We start from the raw sequence: 16,752 nt of genomic DNA, 5'->3' as shown, positions 1-16,752 counted from the left end.
GTCAGATCAAAAGACATTTAGAAAGACTTTCCCGAAAATTGATTGTGGACTACATTTGTATTTTCTGAAAAATTATCATCAATTTCTATCAACAAACTACAGGGTCGTCCAGATAATTTGGGAATTTTTTTCTGAGGCCTAACCTAGATAGGATAGAACCATAAACATTTCAATTTTTGAAAACTGCATTTAATGAAATTCGATTTTTCATAATGAGATCTGCCTTTCTTGATAACCTCAGCCATACGGTGTTGGAAGCGTTGGCAGGACTGGGCGAACTCATGCAGATCCATCTTAGCCATTGTACTTGTTTTGATTTTACTCTTTTAATTTACATTCCCTGTATAGATGGCGTTGTCCAAGAAAGAAATTACAACTTCTAACAAGACAGTTCTAAAGACCAAAAAAGTTCAGTATGTCTTGGCCACAAAATGTCTACACTTTTAGAGCCCGGATTTTTGGTCTGCATAGAGCCCAAGCCTATACCTATACAATTTCCATCTCTGGAGAAGAGTCGAACCTGAAGCCAGTTGTTGGAAGTGCCGCAAATTGAACTTAAAGATAATCAAAATTGATATATCACCTATATATAAAATACCTTATAAGAGCCTATTTAATTTCCTTTAATCAAATAAAGGTTTTAAACTATAGCTAAAATCCTTGAATTTCTTAATTCATTCCACAAATTCGTATAGAAACCTATAATTCACTCAAATATGTCTATAAAATATTGTGTGTATGTATGAGGCAAAACACTAAATTGTTATTTTCTCATTGTTCAAAATTGTCCATAGGTTGACACACAACATGTGTAGATACTTACTGTTTCAAAGCAAGGATAATTATTAAAAACATTTCACAAATTTTCCTCCAAAAAATATAAAGCAGAAATAATGTCCTAAATCATATGGTTATAAGTAAATTCTTTTCAAATATAGAAGTATTCCATTCATGCAGCTAATTTGTATACAACCAAGTAACATTCCAAACACTAATAAGAAGCAAGTAAAGTAGAAAATCTACATCTGACGAAAAATTCATTGTAGTTGTTGATTTTTGGAGATATTTAACAAAATTGTGAATAATTGTAGCCCTAAGTTCAATCATCTCAATAATGACCAAAATTTTGATGACATCTTCATAGATATACTCCAATGAAGTCATTCTCAATGAATCCTCACCAGTGTTAATATATTAACATGTGAAAATAACGCTTTGTAGAAGGTGCCAGTCCCGTAACTAGACCTGTATAAATGTATGAACACTTCAAATTTTAGAAAGGGCAAGGGTCCTGAGATGTCTTTTTTTTATAATTATATTTATTCTTCAAATTTTTCTATTTAATAGCCCCAGTTACAAAATTTAATTTAAAAAGAAAAGAAAATTAGTATTCACAGGTCTAGAGGCACATTTAACAACAATAACTCTCATACTTGGAACAAAATCTATTTCAACTCCCATAAACCAGGACAATTGTTATTACTTACACAATTTAACACACAATGTATTAAAGTCCATCACAGGATCCTAAGTGAATTTGGATACAAATTTATTAACTATTAATTTTATCCCCAAAAACATGTTTTAGTCAATGTATTCGCCCTTATAATAGATGGTGAGCTCCAGGCGGTGGCAGAAGCTTCTGCAGATCCTCTCAATGTACTCAGAGCTCATGGAGGACCAGAAATTGTTGACGGTGGTTTTCAGCGGACGGGTACTATTGTGGCATCTCCTGCAGGCCTTGAACTCCACGTGTGCATAGATGGAATTGTCTAAGGGGTTGAAGTCTGGGTTCTGCGGTGGCCATAAATTATTTGCTCCATATTGTTGGAGCACATAGGGAGAATTGCCAAAGATTTGTTTCACCTATCGGATTATTTTGGGGCTCATAATTTTGATATACTCATCTGCCGTCAGCCTGTATCCTAAAGGGAACTACATTGAATTCATGGCCTTCCCGTTAGTTGCAAACAGGCAACGTCATCACTGAAGTAAGGTTTTTGGTCTTAGAGACAAGTCCTCTGCTACATCCTCAAATGTTACTACAGGATCATTCTCCCTGTTAAAGACAAAATCAACATTAAAGTTTTTATCATCAGAATAAATCACAATGCGTCCACACATTCCCTGGAGGGGGTTCAGGATCTTTTATGCACGCTCCACGCAGACTTTTCTCTGCTGTCAACAGAGGCAGCGGAGTACGCCAAGGAGCTTACCTCCTGCCTTTTTAGAGCCCTTTACATTGCTGATCGGGACTTGTTCATCATCTGGTCCATATCAGCAATTGAGGAATACGGATTTTTCTTGAAGGCCGACTTCAGGCGATTGAGGCAGAGGGAGGGTTTCTTGCCTGCTCCTTGAGAGTGTCTGAGGTACTCCTAGAACTTCAACCGCATAGATAAATTGTAAATCGTTTTTGTAGAGGTCCCAGTCTACAATAGCAACCCTTAGCAGGGAAGCGCTGCGATCTCAATCCTCTTTTCGTACTGTGAGCTTATGGTGGCGACTGGTACAATGTTTTTGAAGGAATCAACAGCTAATTATGTGTTCCACAATATTATTCATCGGAACATTGTCAAAAAAGGGCTCTTAAACTCTCAGAATTGGAATAATATGGGTGATTATTTAATAATGGTTGGCCCGATAGAGAATATATACCAATTAATAGTTATACTTATTGAGTCGAATGATAATTATTAATTAATTGGAGAAAATGCAATAATAAAAATACTTTGAAAGAGTTTTGCCTTGGAGTTTATTGATTAAGGACTGATGTTTTACATAAGTATATGCATAATTAAATATTTATATATTGTTATGTAGGTATGCATATGTATGTCTTGGACAAAGACAAGAAAGAGATAGAAAGAGAAATAGCCTTTATCTATGAAGTGGGATAATATATTTAATGTAATTATTGATAATGTCAAAGAAAGTCTTGTTTGCTTTTCATTACCAAATTTAGATTGATAAAGAAAGTATCCTTTGAACTTATAGCACTTCTTTAACCCCCCTATAATGCCCACTAAATTAATGCATAATCAGAATAACATTATTTTTTGAAATTAAAGTCCGGCCTAATTTCAATAAACATTTGTTTTTTCTGGAAATCGGTCAAAATTGAAGATGTTTGATATTTTAATTGAGATTTTTGGATGTGAAATCTACAATTTTTTACAATGAAAAATAGTTGAGTGATGTAAAAAATTAATGATTTTATCCAAATATAACCCTACTTCTAAAATTAAATTTTGAAATTTTTCAAAAAACATCTGATTTTAGCACTTTTTAATAAGGCAATACGTTTGCAATATACTTTAAGGTATCTGCTTGATGATCTATTTATTAAATGTTTTCAATTGCATTCATAAAGTTTAATTAATATTCATTTAATTGGTCAGATGGAGTTGTACTGATTAAGCGTAAGTAAACATTACTGAATTACATTTACTCCATTTGACCTAGGAATCTTCTTTGAAGTTCATACATAATGCGCATCTCCTTCTCTAGGAACGATCAAGACGAGAACCTACACATATTGCGTTCAAGAGAATAATTTCTCCCAAGCGTGTTGTCTATAAAATTTTCAAATTTCTTAAATTGAGGATTCAATAACTCACGTATCGAATATGATACGTTTGGTGTTATATGATTGAATTATAATTTGAGTGAATATTATTTTATGATTCATTTACAAAGAAGAATTGATTCTAAAGAGGATGCAATGAGTTCAAAGATATATTAATTAATTTGCTGTAAAATGGTAGGTTTTTTTCAGTCAAATGTATGTATGTAATATGTTGGGAAGGGAAAATGCAAGGAAATTTCTAGTTTCAACTTGTACAAGTAGACTGTACAATATATCCTGGTTGGCTTAAAAATGTGCACATTTTCACTTCTTTACTAATAAGTACAATACTAGGGTAAAAATAACTGAGATCTTAAAAATAAATGGAGTATAGGTTGACATAGAATAGGTATTTAAGTATATCAAAATATTGAAGGCTATGGAAGAAACAAAAAATGTACACTATGAAACACAAAGGGACTATGGAAAGTAGTTTTGTTTAATAATATATAATTGGTATTTTTGGATAATTAAATATAATATTTAAATTGTAAGTTGCAAAATGTGAAGAACAAGAGACTTGAGAAGAAGTTGTCACCCGTGTTGGCGAACATAGTGAATTCGCACACTTAAATGTGTCGTTTCAAATTAATTTAATTTATGTTTTGAGGAATCTTCTCAAACTAAAGAAGTAAACGGAGAATTAAACAAGTTTAAAAATCTCCTAATTAGGTAAAATTTGGATCAAAAACACATCCATGAAAAAAAACAAAAAAACCTATATGGTTAACAATAAAAAAAAACACGAACTAATGGAATAAGTATGTACAAATAAGGGCATTGAATATATATATTATATGATGCCCATGGGCTTAAAAAACTTGATTCGTCAGTGCAGACTGGGAGGAGGAGAATATTCTTGTTTTTATAATGTAATGAACAACAACAAAAAAAGTATATATTGGACGTTATTGGTTCTTGATTTTCATATTTTACATTATATATATAATTTTTTATTTAAAAAAAAAAATTTACATGCAAAAATTTGGACTAAATTAAGAAATAATAACATATTACTTAAAATACTAATTTTTTTTTGTGAAGGGAGTTACAAATTGTGTGGTTCAAATAGTTGTCTGTCACTTGACCTTTTTTGCTTATCATTATTCAATTAATTACATTTTCAGCAAAAATATAAAAAAATAAATGTATACATAGATTTAAATTGTATTGTAAGTGATTGTTTGCTTTCATATGTTTATGTAGTAGGTCCACGACGCCACCGCCGATCCTGGACATTGCATCGTATACATACAGGATACATATACTTTTTATCATCGGAACACGATCACAAAGAGTGGGAGAAACGGTCTCATCCTAAAAAGTACGTCCCTATCTTTCATACTATCTAGTGATAATATGTGTAAGTATAATCAAAATAATATTAATTAAGATTGGGGTATACGCAGAGGTGTTGTTTCCGGTGGATCCACTTCAACATGTTGGTAGGCCATCCAGTATGCAATGTTAAAGACAACAAAGGACGGGGGTGAGAGCCACATGGCCCATGCATCAATATTGTCACATATAGCGTAGACGTGAGGATCCACTGGGGTATCATACTGAAAAAAGTGATAACATTATTATTAGATATAGTCTGATAATACACATCCAATAAAGCACTTTCATATGACGTCACTCTTGTTAATGTTGACCATCTTGGGGGCTAAACAATCAAGTTGTATAAAAATAAAACCTTTTTTTCAAAAATTGTAAGATTTTCGGTGAACTACTGCGGTGTGTTTGGATGTCCAAATGGGATTGACAAATAAAAGGACCTAATCTTTTAGAGTCTATCAAAAATAAATTGTTGGACAGAATATCGTATACAACATAGCTAATTGCAATTCTATTGAGTTTACTTGGTGCAATTTATGAAAATAAGTTAAATACTTCAATTTCAAAAAACGATTTTTAATACATTTCCATTACTGAAAGTTGCAAATTTTTTTTGAATGTGAAGTACTTCACAAATAATAATCCTAGATAGCTAAAATCGGTGCCATGAGATTTTTGTCATGCAAAGATTCTAAATTGGTGTAGTTTGTCTATATCGGGTAATTAAAAACAGATTGATTCCGAAAAAAACAAAAAAAAAAACATGACCTTTGCCGAATCGCCAACAAATAATTACTTAATCATCTAATCATTTAAAATTAAAATTTAAATATGTTGCTAATTAAAATGTGCATTTTTTTGCATATGATAATAATTCCTCTATCTACCTATCTGAAATGATTACAAAAGCGAAAGTGTATTATCATAAAGAAACAAAAATAAAACTTTTCTGATTTATCAAACTTATTTTATTGCCTTTTAAACAAAAGGAGACTATGTTGCCGCCCTATATATCAAACACTAATTTGTGTTAAAATTATGTAATTACATTGTTATACAATATTATTTAGATAGTGTAGATTCTAAATTTACTAAATTACAAGTGCAAGGATCAACTATCTTTCTACATTTAACCTAATTTTTTTCGTACGTAACTGAATCAAAACTAAATTAACTACAAAAATCTACCCATTTCATAGTGTTTTTCAATACTTATGTAAAATATTTGATATAATTCAAATAACACCACTTATTCTTGTCATCAAGTAATGTTCTGAACTCTTGCTAAGTAAATTTCTTTAAATTTCTAAAAAAAATTCAATGAAGTTACATTAAGATTTCTTGGAAATGTGTTAGTTTAATTTGTAAAAATAACAACCATGAGTCTTTAAGTCTTCAATGATGATACAATTTGTGACATACATGAAAACGCTCTATAGAATGTGTAATAAGTTCCAAGACAAAATATATTTCATAAAACATTCGAAGCATGATCATTAATATATACAAGTATGACTATGAATATTATCATTTGTTTTGTAATTAATATTTAGTAGATAGCGAGAGAGCATTGTTTATTAAACATATCATGTAATGGATAAATATATTTTTGAATATAGTAATATCTTAGAAAGTCCTTTTCAGTCATTTTTTTCACTGGAAAAGTCCTTAGTATGTTTGCTATGTGAGTGTGGAAGCACACATCATATGAATAAGTTAAAACTAATCCCTGGTACATACAGAATGGTCTATAATTAGATTTCTATTAAAAAAATTAAATTACTTTCAGATTATGGCTTGTATTTAGAAATTGTATCAATACTTTCTGAAAGGCTTAATATTGTCCTACATTTCACAAATATAATACCCAATATGCACCTTGACCTGAACAATTTGGCAGAGTTATTGTTGAATATGGAAACTGCAGATTCATCCCTTCAACCATAACCTACATTCGAAAGTCAATGGGGCTCAGATCTGAAGAAGATCAAGATTAAAAGGCGTTATGCCAATAGTGGTTAAAATTGGTTTTGGGCTTCTCTTGTACTTCAAATATAGGGTGAGCTGGGCCCATCCTACTGTCACAATATTTCTGGGTTGGATAACAAAATCTCTACACACAGTATTTGTGTTTAATGACGTTAACGCTAATGGTCATTAATTCGGGACTACCATGTACATACAAGACTCTAGAGTGAGTAAAGTATCTCTAATGAAAAAATGTTCATATCACATATATTACTATAAGTAGATGGGGGAAAAAGAGCGCGAGGAGAAGGCGGGAGTGAGACATATCATACACCCGAATTAAGGGGAGGGGGGAATGAATAACTGTTATTAAGAGAGGAACCGTCAGTATTTAAAATAGCTTTAGTGCAGGAAAATATTTAACTTTATTTAAGCCCATACATTTATTTTATTATGCATTTTAAAACAATTTAAACCAAAGATAGGGGAAAATGCTTACTTCAGGGGGAGATTATACGACCGCGACGACCTATTAAATAAAGAACAAAAAAGAAGAAAGAACACACGCAACAACCGTTTTTCCTTTTTTAATTTGTACAATTGGTTTTTTCATCACAAACATGTCAACTCTACTCATAAGGAAAGGAAAGGGAAACTATTTTCGATGGCTATATGTGAATAAAATGGCTTGTTATTCAATATGCTATTTTATTTGGGGGAGGTATCGTTATTATTGCGTCATGATTGATAAGGATCAATCAACAGTTCGGTAAATAACCATAAAAAAATATTACGTGCTGATGATTTGAAAAATAAAAAATATCTTACAAATAATATGAAAGCATAGAAATAGGGTTTGTTTTGTTTTAATGCATTTCTTTAAAGGAACTACAACAAAATTAAAATAATGGGAATATTTGCTTAATATGAATATTTTGAAGGTTGATCGACCCCTACATTACAATAAATGCATAATACTTAACTTGTTTCATCATGCACGTTCATATGCAATGGTTTCACAACTAATGACTTTCCTGTAATGAATTTGTTTGCTGTACAATTATGTGCTATTCTCATACAAAAAAACCTAAAAGTGTATGTACAATATATAGTCATTAGGGTGAAACAGTTGTCCCAACTTTATCAAAAAAAAAGATTAACCTTTTTTATGTTACGTCTGTGTATGTACTTATTGAACACTGAAATGGTCACTCACACTTATATTAAGCCGTCGGCAAGGGGAAGGTAAAAGTGATGACTTAGTGCAGGTGGCCTCTTATACCAAGTTTCCTATTTTGTAACAATTATAATGTACATTTATCTAGAGGTTATATTATATAGAGTCAAACTAATTAGACATAACTAAACATTAGCTTACATAAAATACACAGTGAATGCAATAATCTATGGAGGAAAATACTTTTTAAAAAGTATTTAGTAAATATATTAAGGCAAGGAAATCATTATTAAGACTTTGGGTCATAATACACACTGGCGCAAGGTTTTTAGTAGCGTTGGGGTTTGGTCTGAGATGGACATAATTTTAACTAATTCGTTACTTTGATCTGGAACGTTCTGGTTGTAATATTTGGTTGTGATCCGATCCCACGTGACAACAACGTCGAATTTCTTTTGAAAAAAACAACTTTTTTTTGGAAAAATAAAAATTTTCTATGACATTTTGGTCTGAACCGAAGTATGACTATAGAAAAAATCCCTTAATGCCGAACAGAAAAAAAAAAAATGGCTATCGGACACTCTGTCTCAACAATAGTTTTACGTTAGTTTCATACAAATCATGTTTTTATATATGTGAGCCGTCAACACAAAAACATTCTAAAATTATTTTTCTCAAAGTTGAATGTTGATAACATTTGTATCATTCAACAAATTATCATCAATTTCCATCTACAAATAACTCTTTTTAACACCCTGGAGACACTTCAGACTGCAATTAAATTAGTCAAAATTCATATAAATTATTTATAAGGTTATACGATCGGGGTGCATAATTAAAAGGCGTGTCTTGAATCAAATGAAGGTTCTAGGCTATAGTGGAAATTTTGGGTATCTCAACTCATCCCAAAAATTTGAATAATGTACAAACATACGAAGCAAACCAATAAATAAAAAAGCGTTACGTTCTTTGAATAATTAATTTGCTTTTGCAGGTAGTGGGAGGGGAAAGTATGCGAGGAACACGCAAGTACAACATAGGTAGTAGGCATATTTGTGTTGTACTACCCAGATAATTAGTCACTCTTATCGTTCCCTTATGTTGAGATCTACATTTGATATGACTGCATTTACTAGAACATTGATGAAATTTTGTGTTATCATATCATATCCATTAGTTCAAGCTCACTCTTTTTTATATCCCATGTTACATATTTCAAGCTACACATATTCATAGTAATATAGTTTAATAAGTGGAAGGAGGTTTGATTATTGACGGGGTTGCATGATAATGACTGATCTTGAGTGTTTTTTTTCTTTAAATTTAAAAGTACTTTTTCTATCAAAAACATGGTCGAAATGAAAGCACAAAGAAAAGTTTATGCAATTGAAATTTCCTACCGTGAGCAATCTCCAAAAAAACCATGATTGAAGTGGCATGTTTTGTTTTAAAAGGGAATTTAATTTTGTTAGATCCCTCATCAGGCTACTTGGTGGTTCTGAGTAGTAGAGATTCTATCAACAATGTATAACCTCTCTTGAAAAAAAAAGAAGATATACTTGTTTTCATGACGTTGAGAAGATATTTGATCTGAAGAGCCTTTTATCCTTCGTAGTTCCATTCATCAAATTTTTTGTTCTTCCATTCCTGGCATTAGTATTTTATGGTCCTAATCAAGGTTGTTACTGACATAGTCATTTCCCTAGACATCCCTCTGATCATGGAAGGGGGGTGGGGGTGGAATTCGTTAACATAGAGCCCCATCAATAAAAAACTTTCTTCCACTTATTACACTATTATACTTTAAATATCTGTTGCTTTAAATATGGAGTATGGTCTATACATATATAATTACAAAGCAATTTTCATAAATATTCAATAATTTTTTAAATCACTCAAATTCCAAATATTCATTCACCTACATTGGCTATCTGATTCTTTGGGGGTGATTGGAGTTCATCTCTCGACTCTATCTGAAAATTTGAAGGGATATATTTTGTAGAAAAATAAATAACATATACATTAATATTATTCTATGACCCATTCGTTTTGGGGGTTTCGTCTGCCATGTTTGAGATTTTATGAATATTTACCACATATATATATATTTTTAAATATTACTAAAAAACAACAACTATAAGTTAATTAAATACCATATATAGCCACCTAGTAACGACAAAACATTTCAATTTCTTAGTTTACAAAAATAATATTATATTTTTTCTTTATTATAAGTATTTATTATTAGCATAACATGCTCAGTAATTTGGCTGGCACCCCTCTTTGTCTAATATTGCAAGGTCTTCTTCAATTATCAAGCACTCTGGTATGGGATAATTTCTGCCAAAGAGGACTATCAGAGCTCCCAAGTCTCATATAATTGGAGTGAGACTAACGCGTTTTACATGCTCTCACGCCACTCATTGAAAATCTCAAGAATTTAAATAAGGCCTCTGATAGTCGTTTTTATATATCAACTATTCATCTTAATTTAAACATAAAAATGCATTAAAAAAAATGTATTAATCTATTGATAGATTGGGATGATTGTGTGATATACAACAATAGCGTATTTTAAAGTACGTAATACTATCTTTGACTTCGATCTCAGAGGCATGTTCATTGACGTCAAAAAAATACTTTTGACAAATTTACAAATCTTTCAAAAAGCCAATTTCAGTACGTGAGAGTAATTGATTCTTTGATATATGTGTCTAATGAGTTGCCCGTTGATTTTAGCCTAAAAAGTAGTTGAAAATTAATTTACAGAGTATGTAGTTGTATTCTAATTGATATACCAATATCATTTGGGGATTTGACAAATCAATATAATAAATAATTGTTAATGTAATAATATATTTCCTTCTCTATGAAGGACCGTGAATCGAATCTCTATCAAATGAATAATTTTCTCACTGAACTACGTTTTCATTAATTAAGTCATTATTTTCAATCAGTGATTATAAAACCAATCAAGGGGTTGTTCCTCGATGATGATAAATAATGACGACTGGATATGAAGTGTATATTTAATAAAACTAATAATCAACTTTTGTTTACTCAAATCAACGTCTCTAGTAGAAACGGCTTCAGAGGGGACAAATGGTTTGTTGAATGAGACACATATTTAAGTAAGCATATTTAAAATGTTCCCTTACACCCTTTGTGATGCAGATTCAGGCAAATATGTATCCTTGATCATTGAATGAGTGCGATGGCCCATATATCTAATCGCATAACTCATATTTAAATGCCATATATATCATAGTTGAGTTACAAACAAATACCTATTTGTGCTGTCATGATATTGATATTTTTGTATCGGTTCCAATACCCAAGTTTTCCACAAAAATATCAAACGGAAATGTCATTATGTGAAATTCACATGCACTTACAGTATTATCGCAGGTTTCTTGTTTCGGAAAGAGTAGCTCAGAAATTTGTTGAGAAACTTTCTATAAAATACAATATTCAATATTGCTTTGATTAATAAAAGTGAACAATTTTTGTTCTAACACGTAATGACGCTGTAAGTACCGATTCCATTAACAATTTAGTATAGTACCGTTTTAAATGTATCAGTACTCTGGTACCATTATAGTACTCCAATTACTTACACTCATTTTGATGTAAAAATAAATAAATGAATAACTTTTGAATGGAAATTGATTTTAAATGAAGAACCGCTAAATAGAAAGGTAAATATTAACTTATGGTAAAGATTGCAGAATATCTTCTAGATTTTATTAGTCTTATTTTCTATTTCTGAAGGGATATATATATATATATTATTACGAGTTTATATGTACCATTATGGAAATTAATGCGTGTATCAAAAGTTTGGTATTGTATGTAGTATGTACATTCTAAAGCAATACAAACATTACTTAGTTGTTTTTACGAGCAAGGTTTTATTGTAAGTTTGATAGTATTTTTTTTTAAACGCAGTGCAATTGTTTTATTTCCTTTGTACGTACATATAATAACTATTTGTCATCACTAGGGTATTATTTTATGTATCCCAAGTTTCCTATTGTTATAACTAATTTTATTACCCTTTTCTTTTGAGGTGTTGGACGCCCGGCTTCAAAGTTCGTGGATCCGCCTTGGAGTGGCTGCGCCTCTCCATTATTGAACATTTTTCTCAGGCCACTATCAATGGAACGTTTGGGCTTCCGTCTTTGCTTGAGCAATAACAATATCACAGCATATTCCATTAGTGCACCAAAGACCAAGAAGATGCAAACTACCAAATAGAGATCGATAGCATTTAGCTTTGATGATATTGGAGCCCTTTCTCTGTAAAAATAATAAACATATAGGTAGAAACAAACAAAAGAATCATAGATACATTCTCATTAGTTCAAGGTCTACAAATATAGCACACACACTTTTTCCGACTTTGTCTCATGAGATCTGTTTTTCTAGGTACAACTTTTTAATATTTGTGTTGCGTGCGTTATAAAGTCCCAAGTCCGTTATGGTTCAAGACTTTTATTTCCTACTATTATGTTGAACTATGACCCAAAGTAATACTTTTCAAACTGCTTCGCTTTATTTATACTTATCTACCCATCTATCTCTACTTTAATAACACCTAAAAGGGCCTCCCTCTACTTATAAATATACTAGCAAAGCGTTACTCGGCGTTGCTTGGGCCAAGGGATCAGGAAGTCACATTGACAATAGTCAACACAATTTTCTTAATGTTCAGACCCCTTCAGTGCAGGCTAGCGTTACGATATTCTATAATGCATTACATATAATATAGTTGTGTGATAAACTTTAAAGAACATACTAGCATGTAAGTATTCATGAAAAAAAAAAAAAATTCTAGATGAGAAAATATCTTTTCTTTTTATTTTATTTATTTTTATCTTTTTTTTTTTTTTTTGAAATTCTAGATGAGAAAATATATTTTCTTTTTATGAAAAAATTGCCGAATCGATGTTAAAAAAATTGATATGCACATATTTTCCCAAAAAAATTACCAAATAGTATTTATTTGCATTGTAAAGAAACATACAAAGATCTTTTTCCTACTTGCAAAACCCAAAAGTTATGGAGAATAATGGTGCCGAAAAAATAACACTCGATTACTGGTTCATTTTTGCAAATATTGCAAAAATTATGGAAGAAAATGTTCTGAAAATTAAAAATAATATATTTTATTATCAAGTTCTATAATTTTATGTCCAAAGTACATCGTTTTGTGTTATTATTCTTTAAAAATAGAAACTTACGTTTAATAAAAATATGAAAAATTATTTAGAAAACGAAAGATATTTCAATTAAACATCCATTTTTATGTGTAAAACTTATATGCAAACGAATTTCCAGATAAATTATTATTTTTTTTTTTTTCGGAAAATCCAATATTTAATTGAAAATCCCTTTTTTTACACCAAACAAAATCAAAATAAATAAATAAAAAAAAAACGGGACTGCAATTGTCACTGATTTCTTTTTTTCCACATAACTTTTTTGATTTTGAATAAATATAAAAAATGTCATTTTTCTCATAGTTGTTTTTTGAGACGCTAGTCTTTTTGATTTATAAATCAACCCTCCTTAAAGTCCTTTAATCCCCCCTTATATGACCTCCTCCGAAAAAAAATGCGGAGCCACCCATGGAAAGTTTCAGCATCCTAAGCCTGACGGCGTGGACACAAACTCCATTATATATTTATGTACAAATTTACTTATATGAACATTTAGAAGAAAGGAACAGGAAACTGTTCATGGAAATAATTTTTTAATTAACTTTACCCTTACCCCCCTCAACTTCCTGCTCAGTGTGTATTGATTTGATAGAAAAAAAGTATTTTATTTCATATTTAGGTATTTTGAGTTGATAACCCTTATATATTATTTGTAACATCAAGAAGAAAAACCTTTTGATTTAATGAAAAACCCTTAGACCGTAATACATTATATTTAAGAGTATGTGTTTTACAAATAGTAAAGCTGCTTTCTTTTTAGTTTTTGATAGCTGATGCAAAAGAAGGAATGATTATAATTAAAGTTTATAATCTATTTATATTTCTTCAGACAACATTTTATGTACCATTTGGTGATTCATTTCGTCATTTTTTTGTATGAGGATGCAAAAATGGATTATATAAAAAAAGTTTTAAGTCTATTTTTGCAAATATAGGATATGTATTAAATATTTTTCAGAAAAAAACAACTTGTCAAGTCATAAAGACATTCCTAGTGCATTTATAAATGATGCAAGAAAACCTAGATATTTATGTTAAATCTTAAACGAACATTTATGCTACATATACAAGCCTTTCAAATTTCCGTCCAATTATTTTGTTTAATTCTATATTTTCTTAAATAAACAAAATTGCACCTACGGATTCCTTTCTACAAAAAACGAAAGCAATGTACATCAGGAATCAAATTAATAATACGATATGTTCATAACAACAGTGTTATTTTCAGTTAACCAAACAGAAAGCTAGAATTATTTTTCTCCAAATGGTGTTTAGATTACCTTTTTATTCTTCAATGAGTTATAGTCGTCCATTTCTACCAATAAATTATTCTGATTAATCCTTTGAAGGTGCTGTAAATTGTACTTAAAGTATTCAAAGATCATCGTTAGAATGAACGAATTAGAAATTGATAGATTTGATTCAAAAGGATATATTGGGGCTCAATTAAATGTCATTTATCAAATGATAGTTCTAATTTATGGAACCACTTTCTTGAGTACCTCAAATCCTCCCATAATTTTTTTGGCAAGGCTTATAGTTGACCCAAATATGTCAATGACATATTCTAGTCAAATATTTTTTATGAGGTTTATGTACCAGAAATGGGAACGAATCCTTCAATATTTTATACCCATGCATTTTAAGTAGTTAATTAATAAATTTTCAACTTTTCCTTTTAAAAAAGGCAACGTAGCTTTGACTAAAAAGCATCTACCTGAAGAGATCTTCCCAGTCCAACTCAAACCATGTATTCAGGTATGTACTAGTGATCTATCAAATACTCATCTCCGCCCATTATTTGCACTTTATAAATATTCGTACCCACATTCACATCTACAAATTCATATGTTCCATAAATAACTAGTCATGAAAATGAAATGTAGTTTTTAGCTCCCTCTTTTTTGAAGTTGACAACCTGAAGAGAGTTTCATTTTTGGTTTCTTTTCTAATCAGGAGCAAAATGCTCCTGATTAGCATCAATGTACATAAAACGGATCAACAAATATTGGTCCTCGGATAGAAATGGTGTACTCTTGACTTCTGTCACCTTAATAAACATATAAAGGACTTAGATAACCCAAAGTGTGGCCAACAGAGATCAGTATTTCATATCCTAATACCATCAGTAAACTTTGATAGCTTAATAAATATAGAAAAATATCTTTAAACGCAACAAATTTCAAATATGAAATTTTTATGGATGCTCTTTTTTATCAAATGAGATTTTTATGTCTTCAATTTACGATAAACTATGATTTTTTATCAATTTGATAAACAAAGAGTAGATTATTATAATTTCAAAGAAATGCTACATTCTTTGTAATTTTTTTGTATTTACAATTTATTGTCTGGGATTCAGAAAAAGATATAGAAATAACTCAAGTATATTTTAAATTTGAAACAACTCTCCTTTTTCTTTTATTTAGATCTTTCAAGATGAAAAATAACACTAAATCATGTAGATGTTGAAAAAAAAATAGTTACAAAAAATACTCTGTATTTTACAGAAACAAACATTCCGGGGTTTAAAGGTCATTTTCATGTTTCTCAATGGATAAGTAATATACCGTCTTAGTCCTAGGGAAATAAATAGTTAAAATTTCGTTGACGAGTGATTATATCATATATACAATGCAGAAATTCACTTAGTTTGTAAGACATTATAGCCCTACTTATGTATTTAATCCCTATTAAATAACATCTTTCACTTCTTGGGCAGTGGATATACTATGGGTGGCTCAAGAATTAGAAATAAGAGAATCATTCTTTTATATACATTTTGTTTTCATTAGAAAATAATGTAATTAGTTAACACCTTACAATTTCCCAGAAAACCAAATTACATTATTTCTTTAGGAAGTTTTCCATACGTGGAAAATTTCCAGACATCACACAACTTTTCCCCCCCTTCCCCCTTGAAAATTATTGTTAGTTTCAAGGAGAAAAAAAAAGCCAGGTACACACCTGTAAGATATTTTAGAGTCAATTAATTAATTAGTACTTTCCTATACACGTATTTGAGAAAATGGATGAACCTTTACAAAAAGAATTGGTTTAATTGTATTGATATGAATTAAAAGTAGATTAAAAAATGTTGAATAGTTTTTTTTTTAAAGTTTTTAATATACAAACTCCCCCTCCCCCCACTTTATAAACAGAAAGTCATAAATTACATAAGAAGTTTCATTGCATAATGCAAAGGACATTTCCTATTCTTTTGACCCGACAACAACAACATTTTCAGGAGAGAGGAGAACTCAATGTCAGAATAAAAAAAAGTATTAATTTATTAATATATGTACGTGTGAAGTGTGTGAAGCATTCTATATAAATTGGGTTCCTTTTTTTCTAGACAAAGAAAGGCTGATGAGGAAGTTTGATGAATTCTTGCGGCTTTTTGGGGAGCAGTACTGTTA

General features: G+C 30.5%; 1 protein-coding gene across 29 annotated transcripts in view; it reads right to left on the bottom strand.

The window, feature by feature from the left end:
* Positions 1 to 2,738: 2,738 nt before the first annotated feature.
* The window catches only part of LOC121119856 (gamma-aminobutyric acid receptor subunit pi), a 100,303-nt gene continuing 86,289 nt past the window's right edge, over positions 2,739 to 16,752 (bottom strand). For 8 of the 29 annotated variants that reach the window (XM_071889125.1, XM_040714666.1, XM_071889127.1 and 5 more), the window contains 4 exons: positions 12,167 to 12,410; positions 10,034 to 10,084; positions 5,034 to 5,190; positions 2,739 to 4,976 (listed from right to left, as the gene is read on the bottom strand). In XM_071889125.1, coding sequence (XP_071745226.1) covers positions 4,903 to 4,976; positions 5,034 to 5,190; positions 10,034 to 10,084; positions 12,167 to 12,410 — 526 coding nt within the window. In that variant the 3' untranslated portion in view covers positions 2,739 to 4,902. Of the gene's footprint in view, positions 5,191 to 10,029; positions 10,085 to 12,166; positions 12,411 to 16,752 lie in introns of all 29 variants that reach the window. The other 21 variants (XM_071889137.1, XM_071889135.1, XM_071889128.1 and 18 more) reach the window with 9 other exon arrangements.

The sequence above is a fragment of the Lepeophtheirus salmonis genome, chromosome 6 (assembly GCF_016086655.4).
Source record: "Lepeophtheirus salmonis chromosome 6, UVic_Lsal_1.4, whole genome shotgun sequence".
NCBI classification, from domain to species: domain Eukaryota; kingdom Metazoa; phylum Arthropoda; class Copepoda; order Siphonostomatoida; family Caligidae; genus Lepeophtheirus; species Lepeophtheirus salmonis.
The sequence above is the reverse complement of the archived record's forward strand: the minus strand, read 5'-3'. Positions and strand labels throughout refer to the sequence as shown.